This window comes from Astatotilapia calliptera, chromosome 17 (assembly GCF_964374335.1).
Source record: "Astatotilapia calliptera chromosome 17, fAstCal68.1, whole genome shotgun sequence".
In the NCBI taxonomy this organism is placed as follows: Eukaryota; Metazoa; Chordata; class Actinopteri; order Cichliformes; family Cichlidae; genus Astatotilapia; species Astatotilapia calliptera.
The window spans coordinates 33,239,789-33,259,701 of NC_137438.1; the positions used below are offsets into that span (position 1 = coordinate 33,239,789).

General features: G+C 40.4%; 1 protein-coding gene across 1 annotated transcript; it reads right to left on the bottom strand.

Annotated features, from left to right (window-relative positions):
* Window positions 1-2,337: 2,337 nt before the first annotated feature.
* On the bottom strand, window positions 2,338-16,220 carry cntn1b (contactin 1b). Its single transcript, XM_026147829.2, has 24 exons — window positions 16,062-16,220; window positions 11,234-11,366; window positions 11,087-11,122; window positions 10,862-10,988; window positions 10,596-10,777; window positions 9,408-9,503; window positions 9,075-9,287; window positions 8,892-8,991; window positions 7,184-7,368; window positions 6,978-7,102; window positions 6,740-6,857; window positions 6,483-6,633; window positions 6,270-6,397; window positions 6,005-6,177; window positions 5,727-5,850; window positions 5,144-5,311; window positions 4,800-4,949; window positions 4,643-4,713; window positions 4,302-4,554; window positions 4,083-4,204; window positions 3,804-3,993; window positions 3,600-3,721; window positions 3,334-3,490; window positions 2,338-3,227 (listed from the first exon to the last, which is right to left on the bottom strand). Exons 2-24 carry the CDS (start codon window positions 11,286-11,288, stop codon window positions 3,145-3,147), a joined length of 3,129 nt encoding a protein of 1,042 aa, XP_026003614.1. The 5' UTR covers window positions 11,289-11,366; window positions 16,062-16,220; the 3' UTR covers window positions 2,338-3,144.
* Between the last annotated feature and the right edge of the window lie 3,693 nt (window positions 16,221-19,913).

The window sequence follows — 19,913 nt, forward strand, 5'->3', positions numbered from 1 at the left end:
GTAATTTTCTGAATATACATGTTGGAAATCAGTCTCATTTATCAACACAACTTCAAGTTCTGCTGACAAACTAAACACAATTTCACTGCAACAAACTCCAACAAAAATACCATTTTGCAGAGCTACTGCTGTCCCTGCCACAAACAATATATTTGTGTTCATTGTCCAGAGGAGATCTATACCAAGAATGCTAATAAAAGCTGAAGGAACCATGAATCACAACAGGCTTTTCAATATCCTTCTCTGGAGGACGACTCGTTCCCCTGCCATGGAAGACTCACCTTTGCACATCTGCTGTGATTGTTTGTAAATGACTGCAGCACTGATTTCAGCCTCGCATGGGATTTTCAGTGTTTGTGTAATTTGTTTGAATGGAAGGAGGTAAAATGGGAGAAAAACTGGTGGTAATGAAGGTGGCTGCAGGAGAGATAAAAGCCACCCACAGAGACTACTGTACTATATACAAGCAAGAGCACAAGTAAAAAGCATGGACTTACAAAAGCCTCCTTTTGCTCTCCAACAACATCACAGATATTATGGTCATGCTGTAGCCACTGCTTTGGACTAAGCAAAGCAATATGCTGTATGACAAAAGTCCCTCTGGGATGCAGTGAATCCCTCCTTCTTCGTCTCTCTATTAGCTTGGAAATACCATAAAATCTATACTATAAATAACATAAATATAGAAAACTATGGATTTTATTTAAGTTCTTCATTTATTTCCACCCTTGTCTTGCTGTCTAGGATTTACGGATACAGAATGTTCTGGTGCACAGGGGTGGGCAGCACGGGTCAACAGGTCACTGTTTCCATTTTCTTGACTACACACATCAAAGTCACTACATCACTAGACCAACACCCTAATAAACAGACTCCCTACTTTAGGTGTGGGGGCTGTTTTGGAAAGGGTCATGCAGTGGGTCAGCTGTCTGCTGACAGGCTTTGGGGAGGGGAGAACTCAAAACTGCACAACATCAGTCACAACAACAACAGCAAAAAATCCCTCCATAGTACTTAAAACAGAGACAATCAACATTTTTAACCACATAACAACAATTTCTACTCACCTGGTTGACCTATATGTTTCCAGTGCCATTAGCCAGTTGTTTTTAGGTACACCTGTTCACCTGCAAATATCTCATGAGCCAATCACATAGCAGCAACTCAGTGCATTTAGGGATTTAGACATGGAAAGACAATCTGCTGTGGGTCAAACTGAGCATCAAAATGTTGATTTAAGAAAAGTGACTCTGAATCTAGCGTGGTTCTCACGGTGGTATCATTATTCCAGAAAATCCTGACCCACTGGGATTTTCTACACATCCATCCGTAGAGGCTTTGGAGAGAATGGTCTGAAGATGAGAGAAATGACTTGTTGGTGACAAAATTTAGAGCAGCATGCCCAGGCTCCTTTTAGTGGATAGGAAGGCAAAAGTAACTAATATAGCTCAAATAGCTGCTCAAATAAAGTATTCAGAAGAGCATTTCTAAGTGCACAACATAGCCAGCAGAGATTCTGCTGCAGCAGACGACCACACTGGGTCCCGCTCCTATCAGCTAAGAATAGAAAAATGAAGCTACAACTCACAAAGGTTCACCAGAAGATTGTGGAAGACCACAGATCCCGAAAACATTGCCTAGTGTGATAACTGTTTACTTCTGCTGCCCATTATCAGTGGTTTAGGCCACAGTGGTTGTATGATTGCATGGCATACCAAATAAGCATCCTTTAAACGTCACAACAAACCTGAGTATTTCTGCTGACCATGCCCATTCCTTTATGACCACAGGATAACGCGCCATGTCGCTAAAGTCATCTCAAACTGTGTTTTTATAAATATAATAATGAGCTCACTGGCCTCCACAGTCACCAGATCTTCATTCAGTAGAGCACTTTTGGGATGTGGTGGAAAGGAGATTTTAGGCAAACTGCAGTGACTGTATAATGATGTCATGTTAATATGGAACTAAATCACAGAGGAATGTGTCCAGCACCTTGTTGAATCTATGGCATGAAGAATTAAAGCAACAAAGGTCTTAACCCAGTATAAGCAAAGCAGCATAAGCAGTATGTGTGCCTACATACCCGCCAAGCTCTCTCCCTGTTTTCTCTACAAGCAGTGACTGTTATTAAGTTTTACTCAGGTTAAGAACAAAACACTTAGCAAGTACAGTGATGGGTAACTAAAACAGTGGCTAACAACATGTGGCTGTACTGCCATCTGTTGACTGAAAACACACATCACATTTCCACAAATCCTCCAAAAATAATTAAGTTGTGTCATTTGTTGGGACTCAGTTGGGACGCATTGAGAAAATTTCACAAGTACACAGTTGTCATTTGTTTGTTGCATTCGGTTTAATGGTTTTGCAGCTTGACACAAAAGAAGTTAGCGTACAGATCCAGGTGATATACAGTAGTAGATGTCAAAGCGATATGTCTTTCATTGTTAATAACTCCGAATAACAATTTAGAGTCATTGCGAAACCCACAGCTCCCCCACCAACATTCTGTCCCCATCGTTGGTAGCATTACTCCTGTTTCAATAAATAAATTTAAAAAAGAAGAAGAAAAAACGCTATTCACAAATAACTTACATAGTTTTCATAAACACTTTTTAAAAATAACCAAAAGCATTTCTTATTATATTTTTGTGTACATACTAATGACTGATTTAACAGAGAGATGGAGACTGTCTGTGTAAAAAGAAATCATAATTTTTCCAACAAAAAGAATTAATAGAAAATAACTTAAGAGACTGGAAAATCGCACTTTTCGCTTGACAAACAACTTAAACTTTCTTTTCCTTGTGCATTTATTTCTATCTACACAGTGTTTGGAGAATCATGTGCCTTGTCATATAATCCATTCAAGACATTTTAGATCTTGTCATATGATGGTATACAAATATGGTTGGTAATTGGTCTAGAAAAGCATTTGGATTAACAACAAATCTTATTTTTGAGAAACAATTTTCTTTTTCCAGTATTGTGTTACACCTGAACAAAAGCTAGAAGGATGCAGGATGTGGCATCTTAGTGAGCATCAATGTGAAGACTGTTTGATAATAAAGACTAGATCCTCAATATGGTCCGTGTATTTGCTTCCCAGAGTCTGTTATATACATGTTGCTTGAGGCAGGCTTAAATTTCCAGTCCCACAACGCACAGTGCCAGCAGCACCAAAGACACCAGGCTTAAGGTGGGCGTGATTGTGGATGCATGACCTGAGGAAGAAGAAGAAACAACATCAAACACACAAAAAAGTGATTGAAAAGTAGGTAAAATGGGTGAAGACTTTCATTTTTATTTAATGATTTTTCTGAGCTTTACCCAGAATCTTAATCCTCCTGATTGGGCCATCTCCTCCTTCATAACGGCCGCGCACCATCAGTTCATAATCTCCAACCTGAGGCATGGGGAAGTCCATGAAGTGCCAGCCAGTGATGTAGACCTTCCCATAGATGTAGCCTGACTTTCTGAACATGACCTGGCAGATGATGAGAAACATGGAAGGTCTTCAGCAATCCTGTTATCGCTATACGACAGACGTGAGAAACTTGTTTTAACTCTAATTAAAAGAGAAACACTTTACAAACCTTGTAGTACAGCGGGAAGGAAATATTACCGAACCAGTCGTACTGGATATGATCCCACCACACATACAGCCATTTCCCTGTCCAACTGATGTATCGCCACATCCTGGGAGGATCTGGTGGTGCTGTAAAGAGATCATTTATTGAGTCTCCAAATGCAGATTTGCTCCTTATTATAAATCTTATTATAGTTATGCTCTGTCTTACGTGGCCTCTTGGTGAACATCTCACACATTTCTCCAGGGGGTCCGAGGCCTGCTCCATTGTAGGCACGGACCTCGATGAGGTAGTGTGAATCTGGCAGCATATTTTCCAGCCTTGTCTGATTGACTGAGGCTGAGACAAAAATACGATTGGCACCTGGTTCCGGATCATCATATTTTCTCCAGTATCTGACCTAGATGACAGGATATGGGATTGTTATGGAATGGACCCCTGTTCAACTGATTGTTAATGCAACTATCTAATCTCTCTGCGGTTCTGTACCTGGTATCCCTCAATATACTGTTGTAGGCCTGTTCCAGTGTCAACCACTGGCAACCACCAAACCAGAGCTTCAGTGGAGGACACAGGCCTAGCGTAGATATCTGTTGGAGATTCTGTAGGTACTGAAGAAGATGGAGAAAAATGAAATTGAAAAAGGTGCTCATAGTTTCCACGGTAATAAAAACAGGAATGTGATCAAGCCCAAAGCAAAGGTCTTACCATCTCGTGGATAGTAGATGACCTTTGTGAGGGTGTAGGGTCCGTCTCCTTTCACATTAAATGACTTGATCTTCACCTGAAACTCTCGCACCTGGAAGTCTTCCTCAGTGGGGATGAAATAGGTGTCTCTGTGAACGTGTCGTCTTGTCTCAGGGTCCGAGATGGTCTCGTACCACCAGTCGTAAGCATCGTGAGGCTTAAACGCGACGATGTAGCCAAACTTCTTACCATAGAAGTACCAAGGCTCCACGGGCTAAAGGTCACAAGTTGAAACAGTTTCCAGTAAAATTCAACTGTTAAAATGGAACTTGCGAATGAGGAAGTCAAGCAGAGACACCTACTGTCCACGTGATGATTATCTCACCATTTCGACCTCCATAACCGGCCAGATTGGTGGGAGACACAACTGGTGCTGCGGGCAAGAAAATAGTTTATCATTAGTATTTTTAAAATAGCATATCTAACATATCACAACTTCAATTTCTTTTTTATCCTTACGAGCGTCCCAGGTTTTGATCTTGAGGGAGGGGATACTGGCCTCTCCAGAGCCATGCTCATTAGTAGCAATGATCCTAAACTGATATTCCATCCAAGGATACAAGTCTGTCACCTCTGCTTTCTCCATACTGCCATCAAGAACAGTTGGAGCTGAAGGACACAAGGAACATTTAAATGATGAAAATAATAATAATAAATATATCTATTATTTTTTAAGTAATTTATATCCAAAAGAATCACAGATCATACTCATTTGTTTCAGAGCCTAAAAATAGTAAAGGATGCTTTAGTTTATCATATCTGTGGCGTGAGTTGGCCCCCTGCTGGCAGCGAGCAGTACTCACAAGTGCTGGCATTCCTCCAGTCATCTTCATATAGAGCCCAGTAGTGTCTGGTCTGAATGGTATAGTAGAGAATAGGGCTATTATGCTCAGCTCCTTTAGTCCACCACAGCTTCACCCACGTGTCCGCAATCTCTTCCACCCGAATCACACCAGGAGGACCAGGAACACCTGGGGTTTGGGGATCAGATGAGGGAGGAGAATGAAAACACATGGAAAAATGAGTATAAGGGGGATAAAAATAATTCCAGTTTTTCTGTAGTCACTTATATTCAGCAGTGTTGCTTTGTTCTAGCACCTCAGAACAGACTTTAATGGCAAAAGATGTCATGCCTATTTGCTAGCATGGAAAAATATTGAGCTGGGGGTGGGTTCCCAAGTAGCTTGCAGATCTGCAGCAACACTAGGCAGGCTACAGCAGCTTACATAGCATACTTTTATATGAGATTTCCTCATTGGATCCATGAAAATGTTACAGCTTTGCCATCACTTGCTGATGTGGGCTGGCACTGAGAACTTTCCTTCATAGCTTTCTAAGACTATACTTGACTCTTTACATCTGTGTTCACCTCATGCTCAGACTGACCTACAATCTTGAGATCACAGTAGGCAGTGTCACTGTCCACAACAGTCTGAGCCGTGCAGGTGTAGCGACCTTCGTGCCAAATTTGAGCGTTCAATATTCTCAGGTCGCCAACACCATCTTCGTTCTAAATGACAGGAAACAACAGCATAATAGAAGGAAGGAAACCCAAAGGAGAAAAGGATAATGAGAAAAGTGGGTGAAGTATACAGAGGATCTTTAGTCTGCATCTTCGAAGAAGGTTTAACATAAATATGGCTGTAATAAATCACCAACCCTACCATGACACGTTCATATTGTTGCCACTCTGCATTAAAGTCGATGACTCTGAAGTCTATAGCCCAGATAAATGTGATGTCCAGCATGGGGTCGTATGAAGCTTGACACTTCAGAATCACCTCGTCACCAACTCTAACCTCAGTGTCCTCAGGTGCTACTGTGATGCTGGTAGCCTCTAAGCAAAAGAATATTATAGATACACTTAAAAATCATTCTAGATTGTGGGATCTTTACTCTGTTTAGATGCACACATATACATGCGCTGACCTGTGATGGTGAGATAGCCAGAGCTGTTGGCCTTTCCTCTGTCATTCTCCGCAAAGCAGGTGTAAACCCCTTCATCGTTTTTGGTGGCATTCAAGATCTCCAGACTCCCGTCAAACATGATTGAAATGCTGTGAATATGGACATAAGCAGTTAAGCTTCCTGATGTGCCTTTTTTCAACAAGCAAAAGAGTAAAGCTGAGGTATTAGGCTGACCGTGAGCTGTTGTAGAGGAGCTCTTTGCCCTTTGTCCAGGTGAATCGAGGTCTAGGAGCCGCTCTGGGTTTACACTCAATCACCACACGTCCGTCTTTAGCTCCGAGAAGCTGCTTCTTCACAGGGTTGAACTCGAATGTTGGCGCACAGGCTGGAGGGAGGTTAGAAGTGTCATTTTGTGTTTAATACCTGTCTTAAACCATAATATAGCAGTTCAGTTGTGCTTTTAAATGTCAAAATTCACTAAATCAGAGTACCGATGACTCGCAGCTCAGCGTTGGCGTATTTGATGCCCCAGTAGTTCTCAGCGATGCACTGATACATCCCGGAGTCAGCAAAAGTCAGGCTGGAAAACTTCAGCTCACCTTTACCATACTAGTAAAAACACAACCCAAACGTGTACTTGAGCCAAAGAAGACTTACACAAAGCAACTGTAAAGCCAAGCTGAGATATCATATTGCCCAGTTTCACACAACATGTCAAAGAGTTTTTACCATATATCCATCTTTATACCAGCGGATGAAAGGGAAGGGTTTCCCTGATGCCACACAGCGCATGGTGTGCTCTGAGCCAATGTCTTTCATCGTGTTATTGATGGTCTCTGCCCACTCCGGAGCAGCTGGAAAAATATAATGGGAATCACTATACATTACTGGATAACACAGACAGGCAAGTCACTGAGCTCTGACAAATGACTTACACTCCACATAGAGCCAGGCCTTGTGCCAGTCCTTTCCTTTAGTGTTGATGGCTTCACAGTCATAAAATCCCACATCTTCGTACTGTACATTAAACAGATGAAGCACGGCCCCCGATTCACTGATTTCATGATTAGCCGGGAGGTCTGTAGCATCAACCTTCCTCCATACAATATGTGGGATGGGACTGTGCAGAAAATACAGTTAGTTTGTTGATGTGATAGTAAAGCAAACTAACCAGAGGCTCTTCTTTGATGCAGTCCCTACAGATAAAGGTATACAAAAAATAAAAGTATTTTAAAAAGTATAAAAAAATGTCTTAGACCACCAGCCAGTTTAAATTAACAGAACTGTTCATTACCCAAATCATTTTTCTATTTCTGTAATAGGCAATCCAAGAATATTCACAAACTCTTTGTACAAAGTAATCTTAATGTAAAATATAATTGTTCTCAATAAATTTTCAATTTTACTGTTGTAAAAAAGCAAAAAAAGAAAAGACTCATTATTATTTTTGGATTAAGAAGCAAAATTACAGTTTTTTACTTGCATACTTGAACAGAAAAATTTGTTTTAATGAGATCTCCCTATTTTACGAGATGAGGAAATGAGGAAACATGGGAACCGTTTGGAATTAATCTGCATTCGTTTTACTTAAATCGCTTTGGAAAACACTATCTAATGTCTAAAGTCCTGGTTATGGTTAGGTTTAAGGTAGTGCTGTCAGCATTAATCTTGTTAAAATGACGTTAACACCATAACCGCATTAATGCAACAAATCTCCTTTAGTGAGTTAACGCGGATCTCCCCGCGTGTGGAGCTGGACTGCGCTAACGCATTAATGAGCTAACCGCGCTGATGCATCGACGCCGTGCTGACAGCACTAGTTTAGGAATAAAGTTAGGGTTAGGGCTGGAATACATGGCTGGGACGTGTATTACCCTGGGAGAGTCATTCTACTGGATTTTATCCATAACCCAGGCGTAGCATAAGAACGCAGAAGGAACACCTCAGGACTTGACAAAATCATCACTGTATTACACCTCGGGAGTGAGAACAGGCTGAATTTGAACATAAGAATGTGAATTGAGTTTGTAATTTGCCAATACAGTTTTTAGTTTTACACAGGTTTTTGACAGATCACTCGAATAGTTTTATTTTCTTGTTTTTATGACAGTTAGTCGAATAAATTGGTTAGGCACTGTACATGAATGCAAACTTAAGAATAATTTAAACGATATAACACAAGATATTCAAAAGATATAACGTTCCTATTTGGAACACGTAAGTATACAACCCCTTTAGTTACAGACTGTTTCCAGGTTTTCTTGAGTTTGAAACAGGACTATGGTTTTTAAATATGGATTTTGACTCAGTCATTTAACAATCCAAACATTTTTTTCTTTTTGAGCCATTCTTCTTTGCATTTTTCTGCATGTGATTGTATTTCTATTGAAAGTCCAGTTTCTGTAAATGACTTACAAATGACTGCAAAAAGTTGTTTTTACGTGGCATCTGCTCGCATTTATACCAATTAATTATCAGTAAAAGGGAATCAAATGTGTGCTCTTGTTACCTTGCCTAGTTTTTTAAAAAAAAGTCAACTATTTCCATTATTGTTTCCACATAAACTCTTTCCTATGGTATTTGAATGCATCAGTGTTATGCAATGCTTGCATGTGTACATGAATTATACTAAGAAAAACTTACTTTCCAAGAGCAAAGCATTCTAATGTAATATTAGAGGCCAGCATGGCAGTCGTATCTGGGAACTTCACCCTGATGTCTGCTGGGTATTTTCTCTCCTCACCTAAGAGAAAAGGCTTCATTATATATACAATAATAAAGCATGCAAAAATCCTTTTCCGGTATCGTTGCAGCACGGTGACTAACCATCGTCAGGGGGTAAGGGGATGAGAGGGATGAATTTGGAGAAAACACTCTTTCCTAAGACGGGACTAGAAACAAAGCAAGAGTAGTTTCCCGCATCCTGAGCTTCCACCTTGGCAATGTAGAGGTTCCCAGTCTTCTGGGAGACAAACCTACGACGGTCTGTGTTCAGGAACACTGGGAACTCATTGTAGATCCAGCGGTAGGTAACCTCCTCTGAAAGGGAACAGAAAGAGGGAGAGATGCATAGGCCACGTTTTCTTGTTTGCACCTCTGAAATCTACACACTGTTTGAATGATGAATTTTAGGTGTAATTCTTGAAGACATGTACATACGTGGCCAGGCTTTTGGAGGTACACACAACAGAACTGCTCCCTGTCCTTCTTTGACATAAACTGGCTCTCTCTCTTCATCAGGAAACTCACCCAGAACTACACAGAAAGTACACGGGGGTCAAAGTTCAGCCACTGCAAAACTGCTCAAAGGTGTGAATAAGCTTTAGTCATTAAGGAGCTCAATGAGTCAACACAGTGTTTGATAAGTATTATGATTCAAAGAGCATTCCCTCAAAGATGAAAACTTGCTGTGTTGCTTTCTAGATTTTAGTCTGTGTTGTCCTCTCTTCTGTAAATGGTACTTACATAGTGCCTTTCTACGTAGTTAAACGTTCAATTTGCTTTTCCTACAAGACTCTATCACGCAATCACACACACATTTGTACCGCTCTTGTACTGGTAGATTTACTGGTAGCTTTTATTTGTTCGATTGGTAGAAGACCCGTTCTACCACCTGAGCCTCAGCCTTAGTGATTTGGAACTGCCATACCTGGCTTAGGTTTTTTCCATTTGATCTCCACTTAGTCTTTATCTGTATGCCAGTCTGAGGACGTTACAGTTGAAATTAATACATAAATATCAACACTAAAATAATCTGGACCAGTCAAGGAACTCAATCGTCACAACCTTAATGAGTTGGAGATAATGTGAGCAGACACGCTGTCGAACCTGAAGCTAAAGCCAAGAACATATTCAGCTCAAGATGTCAACACTGAACTTAAGCAGGAATGCCGTGCTTGGTGGTATTCACTTTCAAATACATTTTTAACTTTATTTCTTTGACTTTTTGCTTTTAATTTAGTTCAGTTTCAGTTTAGTTTAAAAAGCAACTTTGGTCTTTATTAGTTTTTATTGTATGGAAGGCATACGTCAGAGGCAAGACTTAGGAAAGTCAATACAGTTAATAGAATAAAAACACACAACTTGACTCACATTCTTGTAGGCATCCAAAATGTCAATAAATATGACCATCAAAGCCTTAAAAGACAAGTTTTAATAACAACTCTTTACTAAATTAACAAACACAAAAACTAAGAATCTTTCCTGTATATTTTTTGAGTTAGTTTTATTTCGCTTTTTCAAATGTCTAGTTTAAAGTTTTATTTGAGTGACCTAAAATGTTTTGGTTTTTTTTACATATAATTTTAGTTTTTAGTTCAGTTTTAACTATATTAACATTATACTCACATCCAAACTTGACTCTGGCCTCTTTGCTGATAACGGTGCCGTAAATATTCCTGGCCACACAGACGTACGTCCCAGCATGTTTCTTCTGGATTGGATTGGTGATTACCAAATTCCCCCCCACCAGGCTGTAGTGTTCATCCGGCTGCTCCTTGAGCTTGATTTCCCAGTTATCCCGACGCCACCTAGCAGCAATTCAAATGTGACATCCTGTAATGTAATTTAATGTATTTCTTATTTAGGAAAACTATCATGCACCGGCTTGTAACCTGTATGTAGCTGGGGGGTTAGCACGTGCTCTGCAGTTCATGGAGATTCTCCCATCAGGTGAGTCTTCGATGTAAACCACATCCACAGGCTCCTCTTCAAATATGGGGCCGTAACCAGTAGCATCCTCTGATACAGAACAAATTAGTTAGTTCATACATATTAGATCAAAAATAATCCTGAATTAGCTCTTTTAGAGTCCTTTTATTATGACAAAACCAACTCACCACCATATATTCTGGGCTCACCAAACAAAACTGCCACTAGAAGAGTAGAAACATTAAACATTAAAGGCTGCACAATAATATCTTTTTTCCCCTCAACATCATTTTGAGAGAGCATGTGTTATTTTTAGGCATCATTAGTTTTCTTACCTGTGAGCGAAGGGAAGGAGGAGAGAGCCAGCAGCAATAAAGCAGTGGAAGCCATGGCAGTCAGCAGACTGACTCAGAGGGATGGAGGTGGATGGAGAGAAAAGTCGATGGACAGGACATGAACCGGGGAGGGCTGAAAGAGAGAGAGGAAGGAGAGCTTTTCCTTTAGGATCTATGTCATCATTTGTTTCATTATTCAGTGCAATTTATTTTATTTCTTCAAAACACTTATGTCACTCAAAACAGGCTAATGACACTACATGCTATTTACTGGACTTTGCAGACCAGAAGCAGTCAGTGCAGAGCAAGCTGGAATCCTCCCTGTGAATATAAATGATTCAGGATGTCAGTGACTCAGCAGTACAATGCAGTGTGAGCTGGGTGGGTGCACAACCACAAGAAAGTGCACCTGCACAAACACACATACCTGCACTGTCTGAGTGCATGCTCAAACACTGAAACCCCACAACTGCCTGCATATGAACAAAACACATTGTAGCTCAGCATTACTTAAGGGCTCCCGCAGTGCCATGAAACATGCTTACGCATCACTCCTACAGGATGAAATGACAGTACTGCTGCTGTGTGTTGGTGTGTGTGTTTGCAACAGCAGAAAACTATGTCAAACATGACAGTGTGAAAAACAGAAGGAATGACTCACAGAGGCATGGATATGTTAAGTATGACCTTGGATTGGTTAACAGGATGGGTTAAGCTGGAAATTGGATATCTCTGTGTAAAGTTTTAAAATCTCTTGTGGAGAACACATTTTATATCATTATCTCATAAAGAAATTGAGGAATCCCTTTATGATTGTCTGTTTTTCCCCTGTCTTGGCAGTGTTTGCTACTTTGCAGCTGTGCTGGGGACCAAGTGGCAACCAGTAAATGCAGTTCCAGGACTGGCCACTTGAGGCTGACTCCAAGAGCCAATTAGTTACCATAACCAGGGGTGCACATAAGTGGTCCGCAGGTGCACATTCGCACCAGATAAGAAGTTGCAACGCACGTTTGCGTACATATAAAAGGCACTGTTTTTGTCCGCTAGAGTGGGATTTTCACGGCATATTCTGCACCACATCTCTGTGCATTCATCATTTGTTTGAAGCCAGCTCACCTCCTGCAACCACTTTTCCGAGAATACGCGCTTCTTTTGCGGTTCGGACTCCTTCGGACATTTCTTTGGAAGTGGAGGAACACCAGAGTAATTGCTTAAAGTAGCTTATTTCTTCAACATCTTTAAGAGTTCTAAACAAATGTCTGTCCTCTTCCAGAAAATCTTATGTACGCAAATGTGCGTTGCAGCTTCTTATCTGGTGCGCGTCTTTTATTTTGACAGCGAATGTGCACCTGCGGACCACTTATGTGCACTCCTGACCATAACTCCCATTTTAAAATACTGTTATTTACAACAGAAATACACAGGTTTACAGCCCTGTGCAGATAGGTTCTTTTTTAGTATTAATGGGTAATTTATCTCTTCATAACAACTGTAGGGGTAGAGATTAATATAACCCATTTAAGGTTTACAGCTTTGCACATGCTAGCTATCTATTTGATCTCACCATCGCTAATTAGGGTCACTGAATTTCTATCAGTTATCTAAAAGATAATATATTCTGTTTTGTTCTTCCAATAAGTCTATTTTTTGTCATCAACTTTACCATTTTATTTGTGTGTTATTTAGCATTATTGTAGCACCCATTCAGTCTATGGATGCTCCTAGCTAAATAAGCTTACTCGCCCTCAATTGTTACCTTTAACTACGATCAATTCATGCTCCAAAAAAGCAAGATGGCAACAACAGTAAGTTAAAGTTAAGGTTTTAAATCAGCAAAGCCACATCTACAACCTAGTATATAGATAGAATTTGGTTTTAATAAGCAAACAAGCCATCTCAGAGGTCATTTTAGTTATACTGTTTTATGGAAGGCTGCTTTAGTTAGCACCCTTTGTGTAAGCCCACTGATAGCTAACTAAAGGCTTCTTCCCCTTTGTGATTTCAGTTTACTGTAAATATAGATGGAAATATGGAAAAAAATTTGCATAAGAATGACAACTAAAATCTTTAGTTGTATTTTAAGCAACTCTGTTATAAACTGTAAGCTGACCTTGTTGTTGCTTATATGACATTTACATTTCAGGTTTCAATATTTAACCTCCTAGGACCTTTCGTCCACATATGTGGACATCACATTTTGGGTTATTTAGACCAAAATACTCAATTCTGCTCTACAAGGGCCTGATATCCACTTACAAGGACATTATACTGCTACTGTTCTATCGAAATTTTAAATGAATATACTCATATGTGGCTCTCATTTTTCTTAAAAACCAAAATGAGATTAAAAAAAAAATCTGCTAATTGGTAAATGGCCTGTATTTATATAGCGCTTTTACTAGTCCCTAAGGACCCCAAAGCGCTTTACATATCCAGTCATCCACCCATTCACACACTGGTGATGGCAAGCTACATTGTAGCCACAGCCACCCTGGGGCACACTGACAGAGGCGAGGCTGCCGGACACTGGCGCCACCGGGCCCTCTGACCACCACCAGTAGGCAACGGGTGAAGTGTCTTGCCCAAGGACACAACGACTGAGACTGTCCAAGCCGGGGCTCGAACCGGCAACCTTCCGATTACAAGGCGAACGCCCAACTCTTGAGCCACGATCGCCCCCCGATCTTTGTTTTTACATTCATCAGGTCCCAATATGCCCAAATATGAAAGAGAAATTGAAAATGCATGCTGTGGAAGAGTTCGGGTCTCAGGAGGTTAAAAAAGGAATGAAGGAAAAGCCTGACTCTGTAATTGTGACGAATCTTGTGGGATTAGTGGGTGTAAATGCTACATTTTGGCAGCTTCTCATTTTTGTATTAGTGTTGCAAAGTGCACTGGTTCGGCACAGAATAGACAACTACTACAGCTATGTATGCAAGTTACTTCACTTTACATAGCCAAATACTATTTATAAATTTCCTTGAAGTCTCTGCTGACTTGTTGAGGATACAAGAGCTGCAGATTTCTCTTTTGTGTCTGCTGCTGGTTCAAAATGCATCGGAAATCTTTCAATTTGCTCTAAACCATCATCAACTCAGGCTTACAATGGATAATCTTCATACACTGTCACATGGAATGAGGCCGTATTAAACTGAACATATTAAACATTACATTTATATAGTTAAAGGCATATACTGTATGCACGAAAACTAAAATTAACATGCACTTCACTTTAGTAATGCAAACTTTAAAAGGCAAATTGAAGCTGAATGGTAAAAAAAATGTGGCAAAAAATAGACCTAGAAAGGGCCAAACAGCCATCATTCTCAGTTAGCAGCATCTGTCTCAAACAAGCAGAAAGAGGGAGTGAGAGAGCAGAGGCATACACCCAGTAGCTTATCCACATGCAGAGACTGCAGCAGTGACTTCTCAAAGGCCCTCATGATGACTCAGCACTAATGTCACCATAGCTGCACAGCTATGTGTCTGTGCATCTTGTCCTAAGATGAAAGTACACCTCTTGCATCTAGATATGGGTACACAGATCTGTACACAGGCTACATTGAAAGTGTGCAAACACATTCAGAAATCACTTTTATATATAGCACTTTCATACAGCTTTGCAGATTAAAGTTGCAATCTGTCATAATGGAAATTCTGATCAATTCATCTGAGTTTGTTTTCATGCGATTCCCAGCTGGCAATAATCCTACCACCATCCTCTTTGGACAGACCAGAAAAAAATTTAGGTCAGCACACGTATTAAGCCTCAAGTCTCTCTCGGGGGCTGACTGGATAACCATGTTTGCATGTGGCTTTTGTGGCTGCCAGAAATCACATTCATAGTAATGTTAGAATTCAGCAACAGGGCACTCGAGTAATGCTGCTTTAATCTTGAGTTTGCTGGGTTACTTATGCACGGGCATTTGGATCACAAGTGATGTAAATGACAGAATAAAGACACACGAGGCTGAATAAGGAATAATCTGAATCTTGCAGCCAAATCCATTTGGTGAAGGACTTTTCAGCATCTGAAAGGAGGCGTTACACTCGTCACATCTTTTACAATCTGTTAAATCCCAGCAGACAAGGGGAAAAGAGAGAAAGTGTAGGGGAGGGACACAATCCTGCGATGTGAGCAAACACATTTGAAGTTACCTTGGTTATACTGACTCCTACAGCTACTTCCATTTCTTTCACACTATGCAACAAATACACTGAACACTACAGTGCAGGCCGTTTGCGGCACTAATCTGGCTGACTGTTAAGTTCATATTCAAAGGGTATGCAGGATGTGGCTCTATAGCAATACACATTTAATTTAACAATAATTCAGAATTAATGTTTTAAGAGGATAGATGTTCCAGCGCATATATACAGCAGTTTGGGCCAATAAGGGAGTAGCCCTGTCTAATACTTTCCCAAGCAGATGCCATAATGGATCCACTGCACTCTGCGCCCTTGACGCATCCAGTATGAGACACTTTCACCTTGAGTCTCCTCCCTGCATCCACTGATGCACTTTTTTAAAAAGCATGTGCTGCAGTCGATTCACTCTGAACTAAACCTGCAGAGTGAAATGCAAAGCCAGACAGCGCTGACTTTGTCGCAGTCTTCAGTCTTTTAAAGTAACTGCGCAGTTCCTTACATCACTTCACCCCTATGACGATTGAGAGGCACCGGTAATTCACTGCTCTGCATTGCGGTACTCCAGAGCCGGTCCATTTCCACACTCCAGCTCTCAAAGCACCCCCGGTTTATTCTCACATCTCCGGACACGAAGAGACAATTGTGTCATGCACGCGCTCGTCTGCGGTGTCGTTCTTACCTTTTGAGGCGGAATGAGAAATTTCAGCGCACTGTCTTCATGGCACACCTGGACCCGAACCGCAACGTGCCACAGAGCCCACCCCGCCGGAGCGTCCCGTTCAGATGAACTTTTCTATTGGATGAGAGAGGCTGAGTGGCAGGTCATGGTTAGCGGGGAGGAGGCGGCTGCGATTGGCTTTCGAGAGAGGGAGGATGAGGATGGGAGGGATGCGAGCATCATGCTTGTGCGCATCCCAGACGAGGGAAATAAAGTCACAGTGGGGAAAAAAGATAATTGGTTAAGTCATAATAAGTATTAAAAATAAATCAATAAAATTAAAGGAGGAAATATATTAAGGCGAGTTATTGAATTGCTGTCATCTGATTGAAAATAAAGTACAAGTACAAGGGCAGGCTATAACTTGGCACTCCAACGCACTAAAGATTTCGCAGGAATCTGGAAATTTATTATAATACAAAGGGATTTGGGAAATTTGAAAAAAGACATAAAGGAAAGCTTCCTATAGCTGATGCGGCCATGTGCTGTGCATCTTAAATGACCTGCAGATTAATTATTAATGGTGGATTGCAGACCAGGCGAGGTACAAGGATTCCTTACAATACAATAAAATAAGTTGTGGTTCCAGGGTGGGGGCAAGATTTTATTTTATTTTATTTTTTTGCGGGGGGGTCATCCTAAACTTAGTAAACATAATTAATCCTACAGTTTTAGGTTTTGTTTTTTTACCTATCCTACAAGTTTTGTACTTTTTTTAAGTAAAAGTGCAAAACTATTAAAGTAAACTACTTAAAGTATCTCAAGTAAGTTCTTACTCTATGACTAGCTAATTTTACAATGAAAAGAAGTGATTTAGTTACACATTTTTGTTGATAATCTGTCTTTAATACAAATGTAGAAGTAGAAAGGAGCACAACAGAAAAACTGAAGTATATCAGATGTTTGTATCAGTACTGCAGTTACTGCACTTTTACACACTGAGGGTCCTCCAGACAGTCCTCCTCACAGGATTTACAGGATGAGACTTATGGGAGAAAATGATTTGACACTTAGAGTCCCCCGAGAGCAGCAGTGCCCAGCCTTCTACCGTTCTACCTTTAAAACCCGCCTTCCAGCCAAATGGCTGGTAGGCTTTTAGCTAGGCTTTAGCTTCAGCCAAGTGGAAGCTAAATTGGCTAGTCATTCATATGTAAATTAGGTTGTTACCTGAGAATTCTGGAGGGGAGTGGGGGTGTGTGAATGAGGGGGTGGGGGAGCTGCTAAAAGCTGTGAACTTCCTTTTGTGTTCGTCTTAATGCATTCTCAATCATCCAGGGAAATAAATCTCCAAAAGTCACCAACTTGGAGTGGTTAGTTTCCTGAGCCACAAGGAAACTTGGAGTGTTTCAGTTTGCCATCTTAGGGAGAAATCAACACACATGGGTGTAGGTCCTTTGTTGCTGAGATTTATTGATAAAAACAGTACAAAAACCCAACCATTTGTACACATATTTACAAATAATAATAAAAAGTGAGTGAGTACATTTCAACATTTTCAGCAATCACTCACAATCCTGGCACTGCCATGGTATCTGTAGTCTGCATTTACCACATGTGTATCTGTAGCAGTGAACACATCGCACAGTGGCATGATTGTTCTTGCATTTGTGTTTGACCTGACACATGGCTCTTTTTCCAGGGCTAGGTGTGGAGGGTTGTGTCCAAAGCAACTGTTCTTTTCTTGCCTTCTTGCCTTCTTGCCTTCTTCCCAGCTTCCCAACACTACCAAAAGGAAGCCAAACACTGTCACCCTTTACAACAAAACAAAGTGTGGCGTGGATGTGATGGACCAGATGGTTCGGGAGTACACTGTCTGCAGAGGAACACGGCGCTGGCCAGTTGCCGTGTTTTACAACATGATTGACTGCTACAGATACACATGTGGTAAATGCAGACTACAGATACCATGGCAGTGCCAGGATTGTGAGTGATTGCTGAAAATGTTGAAATGTACTCACTCACTTTTTATTATTATTTGTAAATATGTGTACAAATGGTTGGTTTTTTGTACTGTTTTATATTATATATATATATATATATATATATATATATATATATATATATATATATATATATATATATATATATATATATATATATATATATAATACACACACACACACACACACACACACACACACACACACACATATATATATAAATACAGAGACAATATAAATAAAATATACGAAGGGGATAAATAGAATAAATAGGAATAAAAATAAAAATACAAGTGAATTGCACATTTCAAGTATTGAGTCTATTGCACTGTTGACTATTTACAAAAGTATTGCACAAAAGGTATTGCACAGTGAGGTGAAGAGGCACTACAGCTTAGTTGTTCCCCCCTCCTTTGTCCTCCTGTTTCCCCTCCCTCTCCCCTCCAGGGAGGAGTTAAACAGTCTGATGGCGTGTGGGACAAAGGAGTTTTTAAGTCTGTTAGTTCTTGTCTTTGGGAGAAGCAACCTGTCACTGAACAGACTCTTCTGGTTGTTAATGGCCGTGTGCAGAGGATGTCTGGCATTGTTCATAATGTCCATCAGTTTCTTTAATGTCCTTTTCTCTGCCACTGTCACCAGAGTGTCCAGCTTCATGCCGACCACAGAGCTAGCCCTCCTGATCAGTTTCTCCAGCCTGGATGAGTCCTTCTTTGCTGTGCTGCTCTCCCAATGTGTGTTGATTTCTCCCTAAGATGGCAAACTGAAACACTCCAAGTTTCCTTGTGGCTCAGGAAACTAACCACTCCAAGTTGGTGACTTTTGGAGATTTATTTCCCTGGATGATTGAGAATGCATTAAGACGAACACAAAAGGAAGTTCACAGCTTTTAGCAGCTCTCCCACCCCCTCATTCACACCCCCCCACTCCCCTCCAGAATTCTCAGGTAACAACCTAATTTACATATGAATGACTAGCCAATTTAGCTTCCACTTGGCTGAAGCTAAAGCCTAGCTAAACACCTACCAGCCATTTGGCTGGAAGGCGAGTTTTAAAGGTAGAAAAGCCAAATGGCTGCTCTCGGGGGACTCTAAGTGTTGATCCACAGTGTGATTAAAGAATAACTAACACATTAGCCTAAATATAAATATGTTGTCTAGTCCACTGCATGCACTTACAGTGTTTAACAAATTTATCAGACCACCTGTCTTAAAAGCAAGAAAACACAAATATTTTTGATTACAAGTACAAGTGAATAACTGTAGTTTGGCATCATAATCAAACAATAATATAGTGTTTTACATTTTTTTTTTAAAATAAATAAAAGAGCACATTTGAAAAGCCATGGGTGATGACAATAATTATATTTTAGCATTAAAAATATAATTCAGATTAAAGCGCTTGCACATACTGGTGAATCAAAAATTATTCTGGTGATTAATAATACTGTCAATTTAGGCTGTGGGATAAACCTTACACTGGATGAAGGTCTAATAAAATTGTTAATGTGTGTTGTCATCATTTGTATACATTTTTTCAAATTTGGATTTCCAGTCTTTTTTGCCTTAATACTGTGTATGCCTATATGCTGGGTTTTGAATTTTGTAGTCATCTTCTCTGATAGCTGTCATATTTACACGGATTTCCTTTTCAATGGAAACCAGTGTTACAGAGGAATTTGAATAAAGCACACACACACACCACACATGCGGTGCCCCAGATGTATGTTAATCTTGTGAGGATTAACTTTCAGTTGTTAATCTCTGCTGGTCATTAGCTGGAGAAAAGACAAATCATGCACTAGGTGGCGCCACACACACGCACATACACACTTTATGTTTTACCCCTTGTACAAAGTCAAAGAAAAACATACGAG